The sequence below is a fragment of the Aythya ferina genome, assembly GCF_964211825.1.
Source record: "Aythya ferina genome assembly, chromosome: 2".
In the NCBI taxonomy this organism is placed as follows: domain Eukaryota; kingdom Metazoa; phylum Chordata; class Aves; order Anseriformes; family Anatidae; genus Aythya; species Aythya ferina.
This window is the reverse complement of record NC_140297.1, coordinates 70443271-70456820: the sequence shown is the minus strand read 5'-3', so window position 1 is coordinate 70456820 and position 13550 is coordinate 70443271. Positions and strand designations below refer to the sequence as shown.

At 45.2% G+C, this 13550-nt stretch overlaps 1 protein-coding gene across 1 annotated transcript in view; it reads left to right on the top strand.

The window, feature by feature from the left end:
* Nucleotides 1-13352, top strand: part of BMP6 (bone morphogenetic protein 6) — a 90785-nt gene extending 77433 nt beyond the window's left edge. Inside the window, exons 3-7 of the mRNA XM_084508774.1 lie at nucleotides 867-1015; nucleotides 1857-2054; nucleotides 9951-10027; nucleotides 11698-11808; nucleotides 11897-13352. Of these exons, the coding sequence (XP_084364900.1) occupies nucleotides 867-1015; nucleotides 1857-2054; nucleotides 9951-10027; nucleotides 11698-11808; nucleotides 11897-12046 (685 nt within the window). The 3' untranslated portion in view covers nucleotides 12047-13352. The remainder of the gene's footprint in view (nucleotides 1-866; nucleotides 1016-1856; nucleotides 2055-9950; nucleotides 10028-11697; nucleotides 11809-11896) is intronic.
* The last annotated feature ends 198 nt before the right edge of the window (nucleotides 13353-13550 follow it).

Below are 13550 nucleotides of genomic sequence, written 5' to 3'. Positions count from 1 at the left end.
TCTTTTTTTCTGAAGTTAACCTTTGATTAGTTGAAGAGACAGGTATCCCGTTTTTCATTTCCATTAAGTTATTGTCAGGAAAAAAAAATCAACAGAGAGAGACAGGTGAAGTTGGGACTGATGCCTGGTATCCACTTTTGTGATGCTGTCATATGTTAAGGATAGAAATTGTAGCTCTTTTGCACATGAAAGTTATGCATTTAATACAGTGAGAAAATGTAAACAGGATTTCTCCGGATGCTTCTGCAGTTGATTTAATTGAACCGAATTTTAGTGTCCGTTTGATCCTGCAGAAAAGGCATAGACTTGATAGCACTTGAAGCTGAAGTCCATGAAGGAGACCCAGTACCAACATCCTTGGAACAACACTTTCTAATCCATGTTGCAAAACCTGAGCAAAATGTCTTTAGGGACCATCTGTCTTTAGGGTTCATTTTGCTTCAGTTTGATGTTTGGCCTGTTACTTGTTTGTTTTGTTTGTTTGTTTTTATTGTTATCAATTGTAGTAGATCTGTCTTGTGAAAGTTGGACTGAAACCACAAAAACCCTTTGACCAAAGTCACTGAATGCCTGGAAATGCTGGTAATTTGACCACTGTCCTGCCAGGGCTAGAATTACTCTCTTCAGGAAGAAGAGTGATTTATGAATCTCTTGCTGATAGAGAAACACCAAGACCTAAGGACTGAGATTCCTTTCCTACAGCCTAGAAAACAGTGGAAAAACCTTTGTGATCCTGAATTTCACATGCAGAAGCACATGCATCTTGTGGAAAAACTCCTGTTACAAACAGGCATATTTTGGGGGTTGATAGCCAGGGGAGAAAACCCCAGATATCACTGTCTCGTTATTGCTTTTCTCTTCTGCAGATCCTCTGACCTGTTTCTGCTGGACACAAGGGCGGTGTGGGCCTCAGAGGAGGGATGGCTGGAGTTTGATGTCACTGCCACCAGTAACATGTGGGTGATGAACCCTCAGCACAACATGGGGCTCCAGCTGAGCGTGGTGACCCAGGATGGTAGGTCATGGGCCAGTTAACGTGAGTAATCTCATGAGCCTCCTGGATGCTGTTTGGAAGTGGTGCTAGCAGCGTCCAGATTTAATGTGGGTGGCTGTAATGATGGCACTTCACAGAGCACAGAAAATTTGAAAAGTGGAAAAGAAAATGAGAGAATGTAAGACAGTATGAAGTTGAGTGTTGCAGGATAAGCAGTAGGGAAGGAGAAGATCTAAGTGAGCAGATGGCAACTAAAGACAATGATGACATTTTCCTTCTGTGGGAATTGGCCTCCAACCTTATATTTTCTTCTTATCACTCCATCCTGGATTTTGGTACAACTGTGGGGTCAAATGAGACCAGAAGGACTGTTAACTGCTCTCCCTGAGGAAAATGCAGTGCCAGCCTCCACCTACCCAAATGTGCTGAGAACCTATCTGTGTACTCCGGCCAAAGCATCTCTTGCTTTCCCCAAAGGTCTCCTAGCTCCATCTCTGCTCCTTGTGTTTAAACAGCCACTGAGACAGTCACTGGCAGCTGCTTAAACAGTCCTGAGACATACAGTCATTGTGTTTTATATATATATATCTATACCTGTTTCATGCCTAAAATGGAGTAGAGATTTCATAGGGGGTACCAAAGAGCCAGATGCCATGGTGGAACTTTTTGTCCATGGTGGATGGGGTGCTGTTGTAAAAATGTCCACAGGTCATGGTGGCAGAAGGGGGGGGGGTTTAATGCTAAAAGAGAAACAGCATGATCAAGAAGAGAGGAAATCCTGTTTATTGGGATGCTGCAGCGCTGGAAAGAGCAATCCAACTGTGTAGTTCCTCTAACAATCAATTTTCCATTTGATTTGAAGGTTTCAGTGTAAATCCTAGAGAAGCAGGCCTTATAGGGCGAGATGGCCCTTATGACAAGCAGCCTTTCATGGTGGCCTTCTTCAAAGTGAGTGAAGTCCACGTCCGGACCACTAGGTCAGCAACAAGCAGACGCAGGCAGCAGAGTCGAAACCGCTCCACCCAGGCTCAGGATGTTTCCAGGGTGTCGACTGTCACAGGTAATCATGAAACACCCACTCTGTCTGGGAGCTGGGGCCTCCTCTTGTGATGTTCCTGTTTGCACTGGTGTGGAAAAGCAAGAAGGGGGATGTGAGGTGGGGTGCCCCTCCTTGGGGGCACAGGTTGTACCTGTGATGGGATGGGAGTAGGAGTCTCACGTAAGTAATTTTACAGGAGTTTTCAAACCCAGGGTAGAATACAGACCCCTGTGTGAAGTCACAGCCATGAAATTCAATATTTGCCTAGAATCACACCATGTGAAATGCTATATTTAAAAGATACCATTTCAGTGTACACTGGGATCTATCATATTGCTCATACATGTTTCCAGCAGGGTCATCATTTGGTTTTCTTTGGAAAAACCCTTTTAGAACAGCATGAGATTTTTTTTCCCTTTGTGGGAACAATAGTGTAAACGGTGAGGTTCATTTCCAGGCATGCAAGCAGGCTTGCCTGTTTGCTGTGGAAAGATTGCATGTTGCTGTGTTGTACAAGCTTACAAGTGCTGCTATGTGCTGGTGGGACAACCCTGAAATTTTGATGAAAATTGAGAAAGTCTTGCCTTGTGCATTTTGACTGCTTTGCAGCTGCTCTGCCCTACGTCACAGTACTGCAGGACTTCATTCATTGAGTACCTTCTTTCCTCTTAAACATTTCAGCCAATTCCTGGTTACTTGATTAATTTGCTTATGCTGCCCCCTTCTTTTCCAGTAGGATCCCTGCTTTTCCTGCATCTAGGCATGACTAAACCCCCAGGAAGAGAGGTGGTTTTGCTAGTCTTGTTGTTAGTTTTGTTGTGGGAAAATGAGCCAGTCTCACCAAAGCTTCACCAGCGTGAACCCGTTGGCTCTGGCGTGCTCGGGCAGTGGGCAGGCTGCACCACAGTGGTCATGCACATGCTGCTGGGTCATGGGTAGGACTGGCAGTGGTGCTGCACTGGAGGCTTTTTTCTCTGAGACCGGCAGTAGAGCTGGGGAGCATGGGTAGGGAGGAAACGTGGGGGAGCTGGTGTCCACGTGGTCTAGTGAATGAGCAACCACCCTGCCCAGAGCTGTGGGTACTGTTATTCGTGTAGGAGCTGGTAGCAGAGTCAGGATGGGCTCCAGCTTCACCTCCTTAGCTCTGCAGGCTTCTTCTTGCAAGATTTTACTACAATTAAATCAGGAGATGTGTTTCCAAGCTCCAGAGGGAGCAGATATATTTGGCAAAAAGGGCCATTTTTATATTGCTGGTTTCTTGACTACAACAGGCATGAGATTATAAAATTATTTAAAAAAAAAAAAAGGGGGGGGGGAATAGCTGGCTGTTGTGTGATCATAAATGTTTTTTGTTTTTTTTTTTTGAGCTCTTCTCACTCAAAGACAGCTTTAATGTAAAACTTGGAATTTGGCAGTTCAGTAGTCAACAAGGCATAGTTGAGCCTCTGTGGATTTAAGGCAGGGAAAAGGAGAGGAATTTAAAGTTAAGATGTATGTTTGGTTGGTTTCTGTGTTTAGAAAAGAGAGACAGCGTCAGCTTATTTTCCTTTCAAAGTGTTACTCTCTCAGAGTCTGTTCTCCTTAGGAAGTGTTTGATTTAATAGCCCAAGAGGCACTGACGACCCCACAGGGACGGCTCTATGGACCAGTGTGGGTTTTTAACATTAAAAAGATTGCAGGGATTTTTTTTCTTTTCTAGTTGGGTGGGTTCCTACATACATGCCCCACATGTGCACAGCAGGACTGGGGAAGCTTTTGCCACAGGGCAATGTAGAATATGAACCCAGAGGTTACCCTGACAGCCACCTTCCTCCTGGGGGCACCCAGACACACTGGGACCTAAGGTGGGTACAGGACCACACATGGACCCCACCTGCTCAACTCCCCACCTGCGTATCTTCCTCTTTCACTGTATCTTGCATCTCATCAGATTTTTTGTGCGTACTCTACCAGCTGGGAGATTGGTGCTACCCATCAGGACTTGAGGGCAGTTTCTCTCATGGTGAGTCAGGCAGCTGGTTGGTGTTGGTGCTTTTTTTGTGGATTGAACCATCCCTCCTCTATGTGAGCCCCTTTCCCAAATGATGCTGTGATTTAGGTTGGGGTGCTGTGTTTAAAAAAGCCTTATTTACTCTCAAAATATGGAAAGCATTTCAAGTCCTGCTGTTAGGAGCATTTGAAGTGTGCTGCTGGACTGGCACTAGATCTGGTGAGCCAGAGGGTTTTGTTAAAGCACGCTACTGCCTGCAGGACTGGGACCCTGCTGTGTCTCCTGTGATGTGCAGTTCTTGTCCTGAAGTCAGTACCAAGTGCTCAGAGGCTAAGGTTATGGCTGTGGCATAAGAATGAAAATAGTCTGTATTTTTTCGCCAAGAATGCTCATTTCCCTGAATTATAAACACGTAATTATAACTGGCTTATATAAAGCAGAACTGAGTAACCCCCATGGTTATGAACTGCTTTGACATAGAGTCCTGCGTCAATGCATTCCTGGGGCCGAGCTCTGGTCTTCTGCAGAAGGAGGATGAGCAGGAAGAAAAGGAAGTATTTTTGGCCGTTAAGGCAGAAAATCACATGTCATCTCAGGCCCAGGACACAGAGGCACAATGTGGGTGGGAGGAGAGTGCAGGTGTTTTTCTACAGTTGCCTCCAGGATCTGGAGGCCATTGCCATGCCACGTCTACAGTGGGCTCAGCCCATGCTCTGGGCTGACCCTGTTATTAACCTGAAGACCTGGGGAGTCTCCAACAAGCGTTAGTGCTGTGTGATCAGCTCCTCTGTAGGTTACCTGAAAGCTGGTTTGTGTGTGTGGCCATCTCCTTGCCCAGTGGCACTAACCATTCTCTTCCACAAGTCATCCTTCAGGCACATCCCACTCCATGCCTCATCCTTACTGAGAGGTTGTGGTGTAAACATCCAGCTTCTGGCTGCTCATGCTGCTCTGAGCAAGACTCACTTGCAGAGAGATCTTCACAAATTAGAGGGCTGGCCAATCACCAGCGCATGAAGTTTAATAACATCTGCACCTGGGAAGGGTACAGATGGTTATACGTACAGGCTGGGGGATGAGAGGCTAGAGAGCGGCCCTATGGAAATGGATCTGGGGGTTCTGGTTGATGACAAGTTGAATGTGAGACGGCAGTGTGCCCTGGTAGCCATAAGGGCCAGCAATGTCCTGGGGTGAGTCAAGCACAGCATGCCTAGCTGGTCAAGGGAAGGGATTGTCCCATTCTGCTCTGGTGCGGTCTCACCTTGAGTACTGTGTACAGTTTTGGGCACCACAGTATAAGAACAATAACATTATTAGACAGATTCCAAAGGAGGGCTACGGAGATTGTGAAAGGTCTAGAAGGGAAGACATATGAGAAGTGGCTGAGGTCCCTTGGTTTGCTCAGCCCAGAGCAGAGCAGGCTGAGGAGAGGCCTCATGGCGGCCTGCAGCTCCCTCACAAGGGGAGCAGAGGGGCAGGCGCTAAGCTCTGCTCTCTGGGGACAGTGACAGGATCCGAGGGAATGGCATGGAGCTGGGACAGGGGAGGGTCAGGCTGGGGATTAGGGAGAGGTTCTTCACTGAGAGGGTGGTCGGGTACTGGGACAGGCTTCCAAGGGAAGTGGTGACAGCACCAAGCCTGCTGGAGTTCAAGAAGTGTTGGACAGCACTCTCAGACACATGGTTTGATTTTTGGATAGTCCTGTGTGGAGACAGGAGTTGGTCTCGGAGTCTTGTGAGTCCCTTTTAACTTGGGATATTCTATGGTTCTGTGATTCACACAGTCCTGGAGGCCCCAAGATAAGATGAGAAGCAGAGGAGCTCTCAAGGTGACACTTCCATGCAGCACTGTGTGTGCGTGCCGCACTCCATTACCGGCATGCTACCCTGCGTATGTGGGAGCTCGATACCTCAAAGGGCAGTGCGTGCATACACTGAAGGCAAGTAAGGCCAAATGCTCTCACAGTGGCAAGGATCTTGTTAATAAACATCATTATCTCACATAAAATCTATTTAATGGAGGTCTCGGATGCGGTGCAGCCAGCATGCCCATGTGCCATAACGTGCGTGTCCTCTCCAGCCCCATATCTCCCCTTCTTCCCGCCCAGGCAGGCCACTTTCATGTGAAGTGGGCTGTTGTTAACTATGTGATCGGTTTACACCAGCTTTATCTGGACAAATCACCAAAGTCAAACACCAAGAAGAAGGGGCTGGCCTCAGAGACCTCTGTCAGAGCTATTTGGGATGACAGAGGCAATTAATTACCCTGTGGAATTTGGTAAACTGGCACCTTGGGAGCAGTGAGGGTATTCTCAGGCAGATCAACCTCAGTAAATATTTATATCTTCTTTGCCAGCACTTAACGTGGGAGAGGTTATAAGAAATCTGAGGTTCGTGTGCAACTATCTGTAGGAGGAAGATCATTAGGGTCAGACTATGCTCTCTCCCCTTTCAGCAATGGAAATGCCAGTGTCCAGCCTTAAGAGAAACATCTGTGCTGGCAGAAAGGCAGGCTTGTGTCACGGTGCATCCTTGGTGAGGGCAGACAGCCTTTGGAGCAGGCACCCATGGAGAGGAGCCGCCCTAGCTCTTCTGCTGGAACTGCCCTGCCCTAGGGCTTATTTTTGAGTGCAGAAAAAGGGGTGTTCTTTTATTTATTTATTTATTTATTTATTTATTTATTTATTTATTTATTGTAACCTGTTGCAAGTGCCAAGCTGGTATTCCCAAATATACTGAAGAGACAATTTGCTAAACCCACAGTGGGCCTGTAGGAAGTCCCAAAGCAGCCCCATGAACTCACAGGGATAGTGGATGTCTCTGGGAAACATCTTGCACTGAGGATGGCAATTTGGGCCATTGAGCACACTGGACTGGGGCAGCTGACACTGCTTTCCTGGGTCAAGATAATGTGCTGTGAAGGCTACCTTCAGTAGATCAGTGTGCTTGAGCTCTCAGGCAAAACCCCATTTTTTTCAGGGTCATAATTGGGAGTACATGTCTCTAGGTCATGTGCCAAGCCCCAAACCATAAGAAATGGATCATTGTGTATTGCTGCATTTTTTCCTCTATCTGTAAAAGCACTGCTTAGAGGTTTTTAAAGGTTTGTAGCATCCCTAAAGCTGGGCTAAAAGCAATTCCCCGTGAATGCAGACAATGTTGCTTGCAAGTATTTGCCAGCTGTAATGCAAACTGGAAGACAAATCTGCAAATCCCTGGAGTGACAGACCTCGGGTGCTGTACATTCGCCATGGAAGAGCTCCCCATTGTCAAGGTGGTCAGCGGAAGGGAAGTGCAACATTGCAGTACTTTGTTTGGGAATCACTGACTATTTGGAGCTTGACAGATGGATGTGGCACCACCATGAAGCTGAAAGATTTTGAAAGAAATCCTCAAGATGCAGTAAGAAAAAATATAACAAGTGGGAGAGAAGGGGTAAGGGTTATATGTGGGAGAGTGCAAATCCCAGGAAAAGGGATGTTCATTATGTTGACACTTAGGTAGGTGAGCTCTGTGTTTGGGCAAGTGAGAAGGCAGGACTGGCTGTGTCCACCTGGGATAGAGAGTAGCTGGCATGCAGTGCAAGGTATGAATTAGGTGACATTGAGGATTTTTAGGGGCAATTTTACGCAGAGTGAGAGGACACACTGAGAGAGGACACATTGTTCTGCTTGGTATAATTTGTTAAACAATTTTTTCCCCTCTGTTTTCTGGAACTTCTGATTGCTTGCGGCCTTCCTTCCCACTCCTGTTGTCTCTGCCTCCCTCACTTCACCCCTTTCCCATAGCTAATTAGGGTAAATTGTAGCTGTATTTGGGACATATCATAGTTCTGTGTCCTTTGTTATGAATAGATAAATGCCATCTAACCAGCCGCCATAACACCCTGTCAAATACAGATGTTCTTTCCCTAGCAAACAGCATATTTCCCATAGAACAATGAAGTCATGTTTTCAGGGACTAAAATGAAAGCTTTTGACCACCAAAAATATCCTCTGCTCATTTCATTTCTCATTGTGAGAAATAATATCATTTAGAAACATCTCACGCTAGAAATTTCAGGGACTGAAAAGTTTCATCTGGAAAAAAACAAACAAACAAACAAACAAAAAACAACCCACACCCTGGTTTCTGCTGGGTATGTCTGGTTTGAAAGTGGAAAGCTTGAACAGAAAGGCCTTCCTCCATCCTTGCTACCAGGCACTGCTGAAATAGTGTGTGTTTATGTGGCAGCAGACTGTTAGCCAGCTCTGCTCACCTGGTTCGTGATTGAAGCAAAGCTATTGAAGGCCTGAAATGCAATCCTGAAAGTTTAAAACCCAAACTGCTTCTAAAAACAGCTCTCTAATCTTTGGTGGTTTGGAGTCTAGGTTTGTTTTGAGGTGTAAGTTTTTTTTTTCAGACCTCAGTGTTAACTGTACCCAGCTGTAACACTGGGCTGCCCTTAATGTCAGTTGGATGTGCTTTTAGTATTATATTTTTTCTTCTGAATAAATATTTGCATTTGTAGTTCCCAAACTTGGGGGGTGAGGGGGAAGAGAAGAAGAAGAAAAAGAAAGGCTTATTCAGAGCCAAGGAAAAAGTCACTAAAAATATTTTTCTATCCCAGCTGCCACACTTGTGGAAAGCTGCGCTGGGACCGTGCCCTTTCACGCAGTGTTAGGGGCGCCGGGGGGCTGCTTGGCTGGGGCAAGGCATCAGCATCCGTGTGTGGCATCGGCCTGCGTGCGGCAGCGTGTCTGGTGAAGCGCTGGGTGGAAACGCTGGGAGGCCTGGTCCAGCTCCAGGCTCTGCCTGCAGGACGAGCACATCGGTGTCACTGCATGCATGGGGAGCCAGGCTCCCACCATGCTTGACACCAGCTCTTTTGCTTCCCATCGTGGCTGTTGCTTTTTCTTTGCCCTCCCACATGCTCTTGGGCGTGAGGGTTGCCTCTCACTGTGGGGGAGATGCTCAGCCACCGCCTGTCCAGGCTGGATCTGGGCAGCCATCGGGGAGTGAAAGGCCCCTCTGTCACAGCTAAAGTCCTCCCTTCGCCGCGGTCCCAGGTGTTCGCATGCGAAGCCGCCTCTCTTTCCAAATATAGATGGGAAATTCCACTCACTGTTCAAAAGCTGCATTTTGTAGGGCTGTCGGAGCAGCTTCTGCACGGTCGAAACATCGCTGCGGTAAGGGTCAGGGCTTGGTACACCATGCTTCTCTGTATACAATGTTGGCATCAGGAAGCAAGTTAACGGTGAGAGCTTGTCAAATCCTGTGTCAACTGCAGATAAACGTGTTGCCAGAGAGGTTTGGTGGGTTCTGGGAAGGAGTTTTACAGAGTGTGGATGATACAGGTCTGAGAGCAGAGGTACTATGTGGAGCCATGCTTGGGGTAGGCTTGGGGGAAGGCACAGACTGAGACAGGGCATGTGGCTTTGCTGGCTACAGGACATCAGAGCTGTGCAAGGATGTCTTCTAACAGGTACAGGGTGGCGAGGAGCCTCTATATTGCTCTTGGAAACTCTGTGCATTTTGAGCGTATCCCCCGGGGCAGTGCACACTGGAACCGTGAGCATGCAGCAGGGATGTGGCACGTGCCGGGCTGAAGGAGCAGAGATTTAATTTTAAGAAATGATTTTAGGGGAGGTGTTTTCTGAGCACTGCTTGTCAGGTTTTTAAGGGAGACTGAAGGAGTTGTAACGGAGTCACTGTTACGTGGGTGCCGCTATTCCCACAGGCATCTTAAAAACTTCAGGCCTGCTTTGGATGTCCCTCAACACCCTTCTCCTCTGGGCTGCTGATGGGAGCATGCTGTTCCTTGCTGCTGAGCCCGCAGTGCACACATCTGCCCAGCTGTGTGTTCCAGACTGTTTTATCTCCTAAATTCCTGTTTTGTTCTTTATTTTATTTTATTTTATTTTATTTTATTTTATTTTATTTTAACAGATTACAACAGCAGTGACTTAAAAACAGCGTGCAGGAAGCATGAACTTTACGTGAGCTTCCAAGACTTGGGATGGCAGGTGTGTGATGTTTCTCTCTGGGTAAACCAGACATTTTGTTATGAAATGTTATCTAAACAGTGTCATGGTAATTCCACTCGAGGCTGCCATTATGCTTTAAAATGTCCCTTGTGCCTCCCCATTAAAACCAGTCATAGTGAAGGGCAAATAAATATTGATAGCTGTGCTATTGGATAGAATCCAGAGGAAGTTTGATACTTTATAAGATTCAAATACCTGGTCATTCTCTGTCACTCACGGGAGTCACAGCAAGGGCTCCTATCTGTGCGCTTCTAATGATAAGGAAAAAATGGTTTAAGTACTAGTTTTAATGAAATCAAGTTTTTCTAGAGATCAGCTTTGTTTTTACCTGTGCCCCCAAGGGGGCTAGCACTGACTGTAGTAGTTAGACCAAAGATTGGTTTTAGTTGTAATGCTGCAGGTCTAGAGGGGTCCTTAGGGCAACTTATTTAGGGCCAAGCCAGTATCATTTATTGTCACGTTTCACTGAATGTCCTTTTTTTTTTTTTTTTTTTTAATCAACACTTTTTGTGTGTGTGTAGAGCTAGCAAAGTCACACCTCCCCACGCCCTTTGCAGTGCTTCCCATATACCACATTAAACCACAAATGTATTTACATAGCCAGTACTTGCTTCTGTATCAAGAGAGTGACTGTTTTATGAAGAGCAGCTCTCTTACCCAGGAGCAAATTATTGGTGAGCAAGTAAAACGAAGGGGTGATGAGCTGTAAAAGGAAGGGGTAGTTTTGATATGCCCAAGAATCCTCACGTCAGCAATCACACAGCAGACTTAGTAAAGCTGTGGTAACATTTGCTGGCTGCCTAGTTACTGCTATAGCAAAATTCATGCTACCACAGGTACATAGTGTCAGGTAAAGGAGAAATACTCTAAAGTAGAAATACTCTAAAGAAATACTCTAAAGGAGAAAGACTCTTAAGAAGAGCACCAGTGAGTGCTTCATCCTGTAGGGTGATAGCAGAGCCTGATACTGATGGAAGAAAAACGTTTCTTGTTAACTAATGAGGGCTCTTTAAAACCACCTTTCTGCACTATTAGCACACAGGCCAATTTCTTTTTCTATTTTAATTTACTTTTGGCTCTTTTGTAGCAGCAGGAGAAAAATCTGTAAATTCTTTGCATTATCTGTATGGCAAAGCATCCCCTCCTTTCACAGCTTTCTGCTTATTGCCAAAGGGTCCCCTGCCACCTGCCGCTCAGGCAGCCTGTCCTTCCCCTCGTGTGGGAGTGCGGCAGCAGTGAAGTTAGACAGATGAAACTTCCTACACTGACCCTAGGAAAGGTAGTTCAGCCAGCAGGCCTAACCTGCAGGAAACATTGGAACGTGAAGGCATCCAAACCACAATCCTCACAAGGCACCACAGCAGCAGCTTTAGAAATAAAACTGTTTTAGTTTGTGGCAGTTAAGCTGTGCGTAGCAATGCACCATTCTTTGGACATTAAAATCAGTGTGTCCATGGAAAAGTCACAGCTTACTAAAAAAAAAAAAAAAAAAAAAAAAAAAGAAAAAAAAACAACTTTCAGTGAAAACACATTTTCACCCTCAAGACAAAGTTAGTGGAAAATTTTCAGCTGCTCTTAATTGCATCCAGTTGTCTGTAGAAGCTGGCAACTTTTTAATTTCAATCAAGTTCTGTTTGTTTCCTAAAAAGGACTGGATAATAGCTCCAAAGGGCTATGCAGCCAACTACTGTGATGGGGAGTGCTCATTTCCACTCAACGCACATATGAATGCAACCAATCATGCCATCGTACAGACTCTGGTAAGTCTTCAGAAAGATCTGTCCCAAAGCCATAAGTGAATTTCTCAAAGTTACCATTGTATCAATTGTGTTTTCTTTTTGACAACAGGTTCATCTTATGAATCCCGATTACGTTCCCAAACCATGTTGTGCACCTACCAAACTAAATGCCATATCAGTTCTTTATTTCGATGATAATTCCAATGTAATCTTGAAGAAATACAGGAATATGGTAGTAAGAGCTTGTGGATGTCACTGACAAACAGTCTTCACGTGGACTCTGTGATTCTACCATGAACTTCCATACTACCTTCTGTACTTCGATGAACTACCTGATCTTGGGGGGAAAAAAACGTTGACAAAATAGCTTTCCGAACACCATTTATGTGCCTTGTGCAAGAAAAGGGCTTGGGGAACCGCACACTGTGGCATGAGCGAACAGCTGGAATTCTTAAAACCCAACCCGACGCTGCAGCAGCCACTCAGCTCCGCAGAGCCAGGGCTTGCAAAGCAGCAATATGCCTGCACACATGCTTTACTTGGCTGGGATGGTCTTAATCTCACATAGCAGCTTGGCCTTATCAGTTGCTTGGATGTGTGCTGCAGTTTTACCAGATGGATACCCTAAAGCAGTGAGTCTTTTCGGGGGGGAGGGAAAGGGATGCTAAAGAAATGTTAGTACATCAGACTTAGAGCATACATCATGTACAAAATAATATGTAATGCCTAAGGCTAGGAATTGCCTTTTGTCTAGAAGGACTCATATTACCACACCTATACTGTTGGTATCCTCTTGAAACCTGTCATGATATGTGCATCTTAAATTGTGCCAAAGCAAACGTTTTGAGTCCCTTGGTCTCCAAGCAGTTTAAATCTGATGCTGCAAGCGTGAGATGGCTTGGCTGCCCCCTGTGTTAGAAATACTAGCATGAAGTTGGACCCTGACTGGTCTTTTCAGTTCAGTATTTGACTAGGCAGTCTAGGTTTATACACTTGTTCTTACGCAACTTCCTTCCACTCCGCACATGGAGCTGCCTCATCTACTACCACTTACTCAGGAAGGAAGTCAGGACACTTCTCTAGCTGTAATTCAGATGTAAAAGTTTAGGGGCCATTCATTCTCTAGCTGGACAATTTATTTACAGGAAGAAAGAATGTCAGCAATTTACTTACTCAAGTATTTGGCCAACTTTTCCCCTTCGACTCACGCAACTAACAAACTGGTATAAAGGATACAATCACATGGTAGCCACAGTTTGTCTAGCAGAAGCTAATAGCAAATTGTTTTGATCAATATTAAATGCGTATTAAATGCACTTACCTCTGATTCTTGCATTTAAAAGGCTTCTTGTAAATACAAGCTATAATTTATTGCACTTGTCACTGTATATTCATTGTGCTGTATCATTTATAGAAAGACTGCTTTTTTAAAAAGTTTTTATTTAGAAAAATCTCAGTGTAAACAATTGTACCACTTCGATTTTATACAAGAAACTCATGGCATTGTGCTTCACTAGAAAGTTGTTAAAAACATGGTAATAAAGGCTTCCTTTAAGGCAGAAGAATATACATTGATCTAATACATCTGCCAGTACAACACTTAGCTTTCATTGTGGATTTTCTTACACATTTTTAGACTGAACAGAACCAAAGGTTCTTGACAGACAGTAAAGTGAAGTACCAGGAACATTTCACTGATTTAAAAGTTGGTTGCTGTTTTCCTTTTTTTTATTTAAAAAAAAGGAAAAAAATCCCTACTCCAT